The following is a 13,965-nucleotide window of genomic DNA, read 5'->3' as shown; positions in this document are numbered from 1 at the left end:
TCTCACATTCCTGATTTCTTGTTTCTAGTTTTTGTTGTACTTGTTTGAAATTTTTTCTGCACTGTTAGGAGCTAGTAACACAAGCATTTCACTGCACCCACTATAACATCTGCTAAACTGTGTAAGAGATCAATAAACTTTGATTTAAACTTAAAGGAAAATACCACTCAATAACTATCTTTTGGCATTTGTTTCATTAGTCCACTGTTGATACAGTCCAAAAACGTTTTGCATGTCAGCAATCAAGTTTTCAAGATATAGAACTTTCAAAATACAGAAAGTGACACTTTCTGTATTTCGAACATTCTATATCTTGAAAACTTGATTGCTGACATGCAAAACATTTTGATAGACGGAAAGTGTTAGGTGTGCTGCGACCCCTTTTTAAATAGCATTGATCCCTAACAGGGCTGCCATCGCCAGCTTTCGCTGAAAGTCATTAGTGTCATCTGTTAGCAATAATTAATGTGAATAGAAAATAATTGCATCAGGGAGCTGGGGACTAGGCCGATTTAGTCCATTCATTGATATTCACATTGTATTTGATGATCTGCTCTTTCTTTATTTCACATGCGCTGTGGGAGAATGCCAAACAAAAGCACGTTCCAGCGGATTAATCTGCAAGCTAATTACCGCTGGCAACTCCAAGGGTTTCTCAGAGATTTGACATCACCGATACAGTAAGACAAAAACATTCCATGTACAGCAGTGACTACAAGTCAAGGGCGACTTCGCCTGCCAGTCCTGGGATAATTTTTCCTGCTTTCATATCTGAATGACTTTATGGGAATTTGAAAGCAGGGGCTACTGTACAATAACTATTGCTATTAAGATTCATTTTGAATGTGAAATACAAGCTGGGTATAATCAATGTCACCTTGATTGCATCAACACACTTACAATTTGGAGGAGCTGCAGAGCAATTGAATGTAACCCAGCAAACACAGATATTATATGTATACAGTCAGTATTTGTCAACATGAAGAGAGAAAATAGGATGTCACATATCTCAGGATATCGAATGAGTACATATCTGGCCATAGGAAATGTCCATATATGATATTCGAAAGTAATCCCAATATCAAATATGTCTAAAAGACACATATGGATTCAGCATTTGTCAGGATATGGTGCATATCCACAAATCTCCAAATATGCATTAGAAATGGTCTGAAAACGTTTCATGTAAAGATATACCCTGATATGGACCCTTTTCACCCTCTCCCCCTCTTTTTTCCCCATCTCTCCTCTTTCCCCTCGGTTGCTGAGCACCATGCCTTGCAGCCCATACAGTAATTAGGCTGTACTGCTGTTCACTTTCCATTTTCACACTATACAGAGAGATGAGGAAACCAGCACAATAGACCAAGCTTGGTCTGGGCCCATGCAGCGTTACGTAACCTGGTAACTCCCTGTATGTAGCTGGTACTCCCTGTATATAGCCATTTCATTTTTAGTCGTCATTGTTACTCGTTATTTACAGTGTATTCATTCCTCTTGTCACTACTTATATACAGTTGAAGTCAGAAGTTTACATACACTTAGGTTGGAGTCATTAAAACTCGTTTTTCAACCACTCCACACATTTCTTGTTAACAAACTATAGTTTTGGCAAGTCGGTTAGGTACTTGCCACCTTAGGCACCATGCCTTGCAGCCCATACAGTAATTAGGCTGTACTGCTGTTCACTTTCCATTTTCACACTATACAGAGAGATGAGGAAACCAGCACAATAGACCAAGCTTGGTCTGGGCCCATGCAGCGTTACGTAACCCTGAGGGAGAGAATCTCCTGTGTGTCTCTATCTGACTACCGCTCTATGTTACAGGAGGGGGTCGCAGTTCCGGAGCGAACCACTAGGTGTCATCCTCCGACAACCTTAGGTACCTCCTCACTCACAGTCTAGACTAATCAGTATCCTATTGTTGTCACCTGTGTCTACATGTTCACCAGTGTATTTATGCCCTCACTTCCCTGTGTTCCCATGCTCAGTTTTCTCTGTTAGTTTCTCTATGTCCAGCAGTACTACTCAGTGTCTGATTGGAGACCTATGTACAGGTACTTGAGAAGTGTTCTCCCTGTTTCGTTATTTGTTTCAGTCGTAGGTAGTATTTTGAATTTTGGCTGTCAACCAGTTTTTGGAGACTTATTTGCTCCGCCTTTATTTTATTGTGATAAGTCCGTTATTTTGTATTTTGGCTTCGGGACCACCAGTAAAGATCATTGTTTCACCATCTCTGCCTACTGCCTACTGTATATCCTGCACCGCACCTGGGTCACACCTCACACCAACCCTTACAGCGCTACAGTTACTACTACGTGTTGTGTGCATCTGGTTCATTGATAGAAATAAAGTACCACTTTAGCTACGAAGGTTTTAGGAAACTCACCCCAGGACAGTGTGAGGACATGGTCTTAATTTCAAAGACTTCTACTTTCCTTTGTGTTGTTAATATTGAATGTTTCTGGGCCTTGATACTTGGTAAGTAACATTGCCATGATGGAACTATTCATGTTTGTGTGTCTGTACAGGCATTGTTTAAAACTACCATCAATGCTTTGGCCATTTGGGGTATTTCCAGTGATCGTGATACCCCCAACCCATAAAACTGCTAAACAATACCGCTAAATAGCTAGTCAAATGGCTACCCGCTGCTGCAAATATCTATCTATCCTGTTACCTACTTTAACCCTATATGTACATACTGTAGCTACCTCAATTACATCGTGCCCCTGCACATCGACTCGGGACTGGTACTCCCTGTATATAGCCATTTCATTTTTAGTCGTCATTGTTACTCATTATTTACAGTGTATTCATTCCTCTTGTCACTACTTATATACAGTTGAAGTCAGAAGTTTACATACACTTAGGTTGGAGTCATTAAAACTCGTTTTTCAACCACTCCACACATTTCTTGTTAACAAACTATAGTTTTGGCAAGTCGGTTAGGTACTTGCCACCTTAGGCACCATGCCTTGCAGCCCATACAGTAATTAGGCTGTACTGCTGTTCACTTTCCATTTTCACACTATACAGAGAGATGAGGAAACCAGCACAATAGACCAAGCTTGGTCTGGGCCCATGCAGCGTTACGTAACCCTGAGGGAGAGAATCTCCTGTGTGTCTCTATCTGACTACCGCTCTATGTTACAGGAGGGGGTCGCAGTTCCGGAGCGAACCACTAGGTGTCATCCTCCGACAACCTTAGGTACCTCCTCACTCATAGTCTAGACTAATCAGTATTCTATTGTTGTCACCTTTGTCTACATGTTCACCAGTGTATTTATGCCCTCACTTCCCTGTGTTCCCTTGCTCAGTTTTCTCTGTTAGTTTCTCTATGTCCAGCAGTACTACTCAGTGTCTGATCAGAGACCTATGTACAGGTACTTGAGAAGTGTTCTCCCTGTTTCGTTATTTGTTTCAGTCGTAGGTAGTATTTTGAATTTTGGCTGTCAACCGGTTTTTGGAGACTTATTTGCTCCGCCTTTATTTTATTGTGATAAGTCCGTTATTTTGTATTTTGGCTTCGGGACCACCAGTAAAGATCCTTGTTTCACCATCTCTGCCTACTGCCTACTGTATATCCTGCACCGCACCTGGGTCACACCTCACACCAACCCTTACAGCGCTACAGTTACTACTACGTGTTGTGTGCATCTGGTTCATTGATAGAAATAAAGTACCACTTTAGCTACGAAGGTTTTAGGAAACTCACCCCAGGACAGTGTGAGGACATGGTCTTCATTTCAAAGACTTCTACTTTCCTTTGTGTTGTTAATATTGAATGTTTCTGGGCCTTGATACTTGGTAAGTAACATTGCCATGATGGAACTATTCATGTTTGTGTGTCTGTACAGGCATTGTTTAAAACTACCATCAATGCTTTGGCCATTTGGGGTATTTCCAGTGATCGTGATACCCCCAACCCATAAAACTGCTAAACAATACCGCTAAATAGCTAGTCAAATGGCTACCCGCTGCTGCAAATATCTATCTATCCTGTTACCTACTTTAACCCTATATGTACATACTGTAGCTACCTCAATTACATTGTACCCCTGCACATCGACTCGGGACAGGTACTCCCTGTATATAGCCATTTCATTTTTAGTCGTCATTGTTACTCATTATTTACAGTGTATTCATTCCTCTTGTCACTACTTATATACAGTTGAAGTCAGAAGTTTACATACACTTAGGTTGGACATCTACTTTGGGCATGAAACAAGTCATTTTTCCAACAATTGTTTACAGACAGATTATTTCACTTATAATTCACTGTATCACAATTCCAGTGGGTCAGAAGTTTACATACACTAAGTTGACTGTGCCTTTCAACAGCTTGGAAACTTCCAGAAAATTATGTCATGGCTTTAGAAGCTTCTGATAGGCTAATTGACATAATTTGAGTCAATTGGAGGTGTACCTGTGGATGTTTTTCAAGGCCTACCTTAAAACTCAGTGCCTCTTTGCTTGACATCATGGGAAATTGTAGACCTCCAAAAGTCTGGTTCATCCTTGGGAGCAATTTCCAAATGCCTGAAGGTACCACGTTCATATGTACAAACAATAGTACACAAGTATAAACACCATGGGTCCACGCAGCCGTCATACCACTCAGGAAGGAGACGCGTTCTGTCTCCTAGAGATGAACATACTTTGGTGCGAAAAGTGCAAATCAATCCCAGAACAACATCAACAGACCTTGTGAGGATGCTGGAGGAAACAGGTACAAAAGTATCTATATCCACAGTAAAACGAGTCCTATATCGACATAACCTGAAAGGCCACTCAGCAAGGAAGAAGCCACTGCTCCAAAACCGCCATAAAAATGCCAGACTACGGTTTGCAACTGCACATGGGGACAAAGATTGTACTTTTTGGAGAAATGTCCTCTGGTCTGATGAAACAAAATGACCATCGTTTGACCATAATGACCATCGTTATGTTTGGAGGAAAAAGGGGAAGGCTTGCATGCCGAAGAACAACAACCCAACCGTGAAGCACGGGGGTGGCAGCATCATGCTGTGGGGGTGCTTTGCTGCAGGAGGGACTGGTGCACTTCACAAAATAGATCACATCATGAGGAAGGAAAAATATGTGGATATATTGAAGCAACATCTCAAGACATCAGTCAGGAAGTTAATGCTTGGTCGCAAATGGGTATTCCAAATGGACAACGACCCCAAGCATACTTCCAAAGTTGTGGCAAAATGGCTTAAGGACAACAAAGTCAAGGTATTGGAGTGGCCATCACAAAGCCCTGACCTCAATCCTATAGAAAATGTGTGGGCAGAACTGAAAAAGCATGTGCGAGCAAGGAGGCCTACAAACCTGACTCAGTTACACCAGCTCTGTCAGGAGGAATGGGCCAAAATTCACCCAACTTATTGTGGGAAGCTTGTGGAAGGCTACCAGAAATGTTTGACCCAAGTTAAACAATTTAAAGGCAATGCTGCCAAATACTAATTGAGTGTATTTAAAATTCTGACCCACTGGGAATGTGATTAAATAAATAAAAGCTGAAATAAATCATTCTCTCTACTATTATTCTGACATTTCACATTCTTAAAATAAAGTGGTGATCCTAACTGACCTATCACAGTGAATTTTTACTAGAATTAAATGTCATGAATTGTGAAAAACTGAGTTTAAATGTATATGGCTAAGGTGTATGTAAACTTCCGACTTCAACTGTATAAACTCAGCAAAAAAAGAAACGTCCTCTCACTGTCAACTGCGTTTATTTTCAGCAAACCCAACATGTGTAAATATTTGTATGATCATAACAAGATTCAACAACTGAGACATAAACTGAACAAGTTCCACAGGGATACAATGGAATAATTTGTCCCTGAACAAAGGGGGGGTCAAAATCAAAAGTAACAGTCAGTATCTGCTGTGGCCACCAGCTGCATTAAGTACTGCAGTGCATCTCCTCCTCATGGACTGCACCAGATTTGCCAGTTCTTACAGTGAAATGTTACCCCACTCTTCCACCAAGGCACCTGCAAGTTCCCAGACATTTCTGGGGGGAATGGCCCTAGCCCTCACCCTCCGATCCAACAGGTCCCGGACGTGCTCAATGGGATTGAGATCCGGGCTCTTCGCTGGCCATAGCAGAACACTGACATTCCTGTATTTCAGAAAATCACGCACAGAACAAGCAGTATGGCTGGTCAGTAGAAAGGCCTCTTTAGTGTCCTAAGTTTTCATAACTGTGACCTTAATTGCCTACCATCTGTAAGCTGTTAGTGTCTTAACGACCGTTCCACAGGTGCATGTTCATTAATTGTTTATGGTTCATTGAACAAGCATGGGAAACAGTGTTTAACCCCTTTACAATGAAGATCTGTGAAGTTATTTTGATTTTTACTAATTATCTTTGAATGACAGGGTCCTGAAAAAGGGACGTTTCTGTTTTTTGCTGAGTTTATATACAGTACCAGTCAAAAGTTTTAGAACACCTACTCATTCAAGGTTTTTCATATTTTTACTATTTTCTACTTTGTATAATAATAGTGAAGACATCAAAACTATGGAATAACACATATGGAATAATTTAGTAACCAGAAAAGTGTTAAACAAATCAAAATATATTTTATATTTGAGATTCTTCAAATAGCCACCCTTTGCCTTGATGACAGCTTTGCAAACTCTTGACATTCTCTCAACCAGCTTCATGAGGTAGTCTCCTGGAATGCATTTCAATGAACAGGTAAATGCCCAAATAAATGCTTCGCAGAGTTCAAGTAACAGACACATCTCAAAATCAACTGTTCAGAGGAGACTGTGTGAATCAGGACTTCATGGTCGAATTGCTGCAAAGAAACCACTACTAAAGGACACCAATAAGAAGAAGACACTTGCTTGGGCCAGGAAACAAGATCAATAGACATTAGACCGGTGGAAAATTGTCCTTTGGTCTGTAGTCGAAATTTGAGATTTTTGTTTCCAACCGCCGTGTCTTTGTGAAACGCGGTGTGGGTGAACAGATGATCTCTGTCATAAAGGCTGTAGGTGGGTGTAGTGGTGGAATCAAGCGCAGGACACCGAAGTATAGTCCAAAAGACTTTAGTGGAATATCCAACAAGGAAAACAGAACAAACTTGCCCGAAGGCGAAACTACGCACGTAGGCGACAAACAAAAGGCGCACTACACAGGTGCGTAAAACGCTCCAACACAGTGGAGTAAAGCTCAACCGAGCGAATAAGGAAATCGACAAGCAAACATACGACAGGAACAATCACACACAAACACAGACACACCCAACGAGACTTAAATAGAACACTAATGAGGACTAACTAGACACAGGTGTACAACATCAAGACCAAACCAAACGAACATGAAACATAGATCGGTGGCAGCTAGTACTCCGGGGACGACGACCGCCGATGCCTGCCCGAACCAGGAGGAGGAGCAGCCTCGGCCAAAACCGTGACAATCTCCGCATGTGTATTTCCCACCGTAAAGCATGGGGGAGGAGGTGTTAAGGTGTGGGGATGCTTTGCTGGTGACACTTTCTGTGATTTATTTAGAATTCAAGGCACACTTAACCAGCATGGCTACCACAGCATTCTGCAGTGATACGCCATCCCATCTGGTTTGTCTTAGTGGGACTATCATTTGTTTTTCAACAGGACAATGACCCAACACCTCCAGGTTGTGTAAGGGCTATTTTACCAAGAAGGAGAGTGATGGAGTGCTGCATCAGTGGGAACTCCTTCAAAACTGTTGGAAAAGCATTCCAGGTGAAGCTGGTTGAGAGAATGCCAAGAGTGTGCAAAGCTGTCATCAAGGCAAAGGGTGGCTATTTGAAGAATCTCAAATTTAAAATATATTTTGATTTGTTTAACACTTTTTTGGTTTCTACATGATTCCATATGTGTTATTTCATAGATTTGATGTCTTCACTATTATTCTACAATGTAGAAAATAGTAAAAAATAAAGAAAAACACTTGAATGAGTAGGTGTTCTAAAACTTTTGACCGGTAGTGTATATACAGGGAAGCTCATCTGCATGCTTGTCGTCCTCACCAGGGTCTTGACCTGACTGCAGTTCAGCATTGTAACTGACTTCAGTGGGCAAATGCTCCCCTTCAATGACTACTGGCATGCTGGAGAAGTGTGCTCTTCACTGATTAATTCCGGTTTCAACTGTATTGGGCAGATGGCATTGTGGCGTAGTGTGGGCAAGTGTTTTGCTGATGTCAACGTTGTGAACAGAGTGCCTCATGGTGGCGGTGGGGTTATGGAATGGGCACGCATAAGCTACAGAAAACAAACAAAATTGCATTTTATCCATGGCAATTTGAATGCACAGAAGTACAGTGATGAGATCCATTGTCGTGCCATTCATCCGCCGCCATCACCTCATTTTTCAGCATGATAATGTCACAAGGATCTGTACACAATTCCTGGAAGCTGAAAATGTCCCAGTTCTTCCATGGCCTGCATACTCACCAGACATGTCACCAATTGAGCATGTTTGGGATGCTCTGGATCAAAGTGTACGACAGTATGTTCCAATTCCCGCCAATGTCCAGCAACTTCGCACAGCCATTGAAGAGGAGTGGGACAACATTCCACAGGCCACAATCAACAGCCTGATTAACTCTATGCGAAGGAGATGTTTCGCGCTGCATTAGGCAAATGGTGGTCACACCAGATACTGACTGGTTTTCTGATCCACGCCCCTACGTTTTAAAAATGTATCTGTGACCAACAGATGCATATCTGTATTCCCAGGCATGTGAAATCCATAGATTAGGGCCTAATGAATTGTTTTCAATTGACTGATTTCCTTATATGAACTGTAACTCAGTAAAATCTTTGAAATTGTTGCATATTGTGTTTATGTTTTTGTTCAGCGTATAAGCACAATTTAGTATAACACCATAAAGGTTATGAAATCAGTACCTCGCTTGTCCGTGGTTATAAAGGAATACACACAGAATACATTCTGCTCCATACATAAATAGATGTGCTACAGTAGAAATGACATGATATACAGAAACTGTATTATGATAAGGCACTTACTTTGATAAGAACGAAGGCAATGCGCCAGGGGAAAAAAGTTTGCCCACGTTCTGACTGGAGATGACCAAATGTCTGCATACTTGACCTGAGGAAACACTGGTGGAGTGCTTGGGCCATTGGGCTCTTATTGAAGAGAGACGTTTGTCCAGCTCATCTAGCTAATTCTCGCTTTACATTAGCATAGCATGCCTCAAGTGTAAGTATTCCGCCACAGTGAAATGGGCTACTTCTATGTGAATTAATGAAGAGGTGGAACTCACATCATTTCAAATTGTTGTTAGAAAATCATGTAAAATTGACAAGTTGAAAGATAACCTATAGATAATTAGCAGGCAGCATGCCTTGGTTTGAGGGCAGCGCGGGTTAACTGTCCTGTTGCATAACAACATTTTGGAACAGTGAGTGAATTCTGACATAACACGCATAAATAAAACTTACTCTGGGGGACCGTTAGAGATATTTAGAACTCACACGTGAAAAGGTTCAATTCAAATTCAAATAGCTAAATTATCCTTGGTATGACCATCTTAAAACAATTCCATATGTTAGCTTAGTAGAAACTCAGCCCAGGCCCTTGGACCATAGGGGGTTAATAAGCTGCCGCCGTGCAGTTAATATTCGTTATTCAATGCTTTTCGGGGATGTATTAATTGGTTTTTGCTGTGTTACAAAATTTCATATTATTGCAACGTTAATTACATTTACATTTTAGTCATTTAGCAGACGCTCTTATCCAGAGCGACTTACAGGAGCGGTGTTGGCTACTCTTATAGCTTGTGGATAGTATGGTGTTGACTACTGAAATTAGTCTGCTGTGCTTTTTCTGTTCTTGAACGCAGTTGTTGTGTTGTGTTGTGGTTTGTTGAGCAATTGGGGGGTGGGGGGGTGCTTTGGTGAGAGGTTCCAGTGATAAGTGAGTCCACTTTGCTGGATTTAGTTGGGTGGCAACGGCATGATTCTGCATGGAGAGCTCTCAGCTCTGTTTTGTAAGCGGTGCGCTCATGATTTATGCTCTTATCTATTCAGTTGTGGGGGTTTGGAGTCTGACACACGCTCTTCTGTATGATAGGCAGTTTAGTTTCAGTTGAGTCAGGTGTCTGTCTCTCCCTCCTCTCTGTCCCTCTCCCCTCTCCCCTCTCTCTCCCTCTTCTCTTCTCTCCCCCTTGTGGTGGATATCAAGTGATCTGGAGCAGTGCTCACAATAGATCTTCCACTTCTATTTTCTATTAGTTTACGATTCTAAACTTGGAGAAAGGGCCCATGTCAAACACGTAGCCCACTAGCAAGCAACACAGTACATGGCCCCGCCGTGCTGGATCAAGGTCAGTGCTTTTTTCCGCGATGGCTCGCATAGCTGTCAATGGTCCTAAAACAGTTTATTTTTGTGCTCAGTTTTATTAGGCACAATCTTGTGTTTACTCATTTAGTTACAACACCCCTCTCGTTTTTTTTCTCTCTCACTCTCACACACACACACCCATTGTAATTATGCAGTACAAATAAATGTGCTCGCTGTTCACAACAGGGTTTTTTTACAAACAGCTACGTGTTACATTAACTTAGGCTGCAGTGATACTGTGGTCCTCTGTAGCTCAGCTGGTAGAGCACGGCGCTTGTAACGCCAAGGTAGTGGGTTCGATCCCCGGGACCACCCATACACAAAAAAAAATAATGTATGCACGCATGACTGTAAGTCGCTTTGGATAAAAGCGTCTGCTAAATGGCATATTATTATTATTATTACTGTTACCGAATGTTGTACTATGCTTAGGCTACTCATCTCATTAGGAATGATATTTTATTGTTAGTCTGCATAGATGCATGCAATGCTTTATTATAAAGGTGTTTTTTTCCCCAATAAAATATTTATTGGGTCAGCACCCCCTCCTCAAAACAACTTCCTATGGCTATGTCTAATCCCACTTGAATCTTGTACTATAGTAACAAATGTTGTACCCTGTCAGATCTGTACCAATACAACTTCCTGCAGCCACTGATCTCCGGCAGGAAGAAGTACATTCAGTCGCTCCCTTAGCAAATTGGTGAATTTAACCTTTAAAGAAAAGGCCAGGGATGTGGAATGACATTTAACTGCACTTGTAAGCATACAGTAGACTTAATGAACTGGCAGGGGATTCATACATTTCATAAATGTTCTATGCCAAGTTCAAACCATGACCATTTCAAGTGAGGTCATTTTTTGGTTGAAAAGAACTAGAAAGATTTTAATCTGTCATTTTCTCTCTCTATTGTAATACATTTTTCTTCTGATTAAATACCAACAGGCAAACCTCCAAAGATTCTTATTCCCTGGTGGACCTGTGTAGCCTCCTGCTACTGGTCATGACTTTGCAAAGAGATGAATGATCCACCATACTGTAGATGTCAAAACATTGTGCAACACTACACAGGGAGTAGATGTGCTAAATCCCCCACTAAACAGAGATATGAATAGTGTTTGTCTATATTGGGCTAATCTACTTCGAACATTGGGGTATTAACAAAGTAGCTCCTATAATTATTTAGGGTAGCCATACTCTTAGCTGACAGAATGTAATTTGGATGCAATTTCTGATGCAGATGAAAGTTGCAAGTGACATGATCTCAAGCAACTTTGCTGATACACAAAGCATTTCAAACGCAATTGAAATTGCATGCTACAGGCAATCCTGTCATACATCACATCATGGTTTCATAAATTATTTGTTTATCAAACGTTTGGTAATTGTAACAACATTAATATACACAAAATGCTGGCTGTACAATTTAGCTAGCTAGCCAAAATCTTGCCTATTTGCCAACCATGTTTTACCAAGCTAGCCAACTAGTGCAGTTCATGTTGGACAATTTCTGTTGAAACTGTACAGAGAAAGGTCTGTGTTCACTTTTACAATTACATTTATTGAATGCCAGATCATGTACATAAATCCTGACTGGCCATGGTGTCTAGAATGTTGTATACATTTCCCATTTGGCATGTCTGTTTTGTCAGCAGCACTGAGCGCTGTGTTGACTTGACAACTGGGTCAGAGTTCCAAAATGACAATATGACGAGTCATGTAAACCTTTTTCTGCTCACTGATTGGACATTGCATACAGTCAGTTGCGTGAAATAGGATTGATTTCTATCTCATGGGATGCAATTTTGGGGGTGACACACTGAGTAACCCAGATGCAACTTTGTTGCAAGCAACATTGCATCCAGATTGCTTTGTGTGACATCGGCTTAAGCTGTTGAAGGCAATATAGGTTGGGTATCATCTGTTCTGGATATGCCTGTAGCTCGCTTGAAATCAACAACATGCTCCTTTTGAATATCTAAGAGGACAAATAACAAGATAATTGGCTGTCATAACACTGTAATAATCAATCATTCAGAAACATCATTTAATTACATGATTATTCTGTAATTATTATAATTTACTTAATTATACATTACTCATTAAACCTATTCTTAAGATGCATAGTGAATTTGAAGGCGACAAATACGGTTCTACGGTGGAATGTGCGTTGATATGTTATTGCTCTTAATTAATAACTTCTCTGTATCTCCTTTCAAAGGCACAATCTGAGATTTGAAACAAAACTTGTTTTGGTAAACAGCTAAGGGATGGGGCTGGAGAAATGGAACTGCTCTTAAATTCATAGACAGCGCTAAGGATGAAAGGATTGACCATCCATGAGCTAAAAATAACAGTTCTACCCATGTTTTGAAGCTATACAGTGTTTGTTTACAATTATATTGTTTACAATCAAGAAAGTAAAACAATCTTATATTTTGAGTTATGCTGGGGTAAGACATTAGAACTAAGCTCATGAGGCATTTGTAAGTCATAGTCTTCAATAACCAGTGGCTATATATTGTTACTTTAAAAGTCAAAACTACTAGTCAAAAAATGTATTTACCAATCTTAGACTACTCCATAATGTTATTATAAACCCATGAACCTGCTCAAATGCTGTTATAGCTTACCTATAACTGGTCAATATTTGTCTTTATCCAGTCTATGCCAAGCCAGCCTACCTGAGAGATGGGGTTGGTGGATGTTTTGACCCGCTGCTGGAACAGAACGTTCAGTATGCGGTTCTGCCGCTCCAAGTCAAACACGCGTGTTCTCAGTTTCACACACTCCTCCTTCAGGTCCTGGAGATTCACCGACATACACACAACAAAGGATGGTTACACTTTGTATAAACCAGCTTTATAATTATACATGTCCAGTGTGCCTTCTTTTATGCATTATGTAGGGCCAGGAGTTTGTCCTGACCACGTGACCTGACCATTAAAAACATGGGCCCTACAAGACATTCTACATGCAATCATTACAGATCGTGGCTCCTGATAAGAGCCTCAAATACATACAAAATGCTAGTATGCATTCATAATGCTTTACACATACACACATGACTCATAAAAGGTGTCCCTGTAATTTTAATTCAGAAGCATTAGTCCATGGGCCATTGGAAAAACGTGTGTACTTTGGGGTGGCAAAGGTTTGACGGTATTAAATTGTTCCCCACAAGCCCCTGATCAAATTGATACTGTATATCATACTCTCTCCCAAAAAAGTAGTTTCTATGTTTTTCACTCCTTTATATACTGTATCTTGTTGTATGGGAGTCTATGCAATAGAACGTTTCCAGGCTAATAAAGGATTGTTGAGTTGAGTTGGAATGTTCACATGCTCAATGAAAAATGACTGTATCAAAGAACAACGGAACATTCTATTGGGTGGATCTCATCTTAAAAACCATGGGATTTTGTCAATTTTTGCCATCAGATCTAATGAGTTACCTAGACTGACTCATCATTGAAACAACAATGTTAAAAATAGCAGAACTACAAAATAATACAAGTCGAAGAGATCCAAATCTGGTAGGCTATTGGTTTTATGTCAAGTTTGGTGCACTCGTTATGAA

General features: G+C 40.7%; 1 protein-coding gene across 1 annotated transcript in view; it reads right to left on the bottom strand.

The window, feature by feature from the left end:
• LOC311143393 (nck-associated protein 5-like) overlaps positions 1-13,965 on the bottom strand; it is a gene marked incomplete at both ends in the record, with an annotated part of 68,813 nt that overhangs the window by 26,768 nt on the left and 28,080 nt on the right. Inside the window, one exon of the mRNA XM_084179227.1 lies at positions 13,070-13,189. Within this exon, the coding sequence (XP_084035353.1) occupies positions 13,070-13,189 (120 nt within the window). The remainder of the gene's footprint in view (positions 1-13,069; positions 13,190-13,965) is intronic.

The sequence above is a fragment of the Coregonus lavaretus genome (assembly GCF_964263955.1).
Source record: "Coregonus lavaretus genome assembly, chromosome: 16".
Classification (NCBI taxonomy): domain Eukaryota; kingdom Metazoa; phylum Chordata; class Actinopteri; order Salmoniformes; family Salmonidae; genus Coregonus; species Coregonus lavaretus.
The sequence above is the reverse complement of the archived record's forward strand: the minus strand, read 5'-3'. Positions and strand labels throughout refer to the sequence as shown.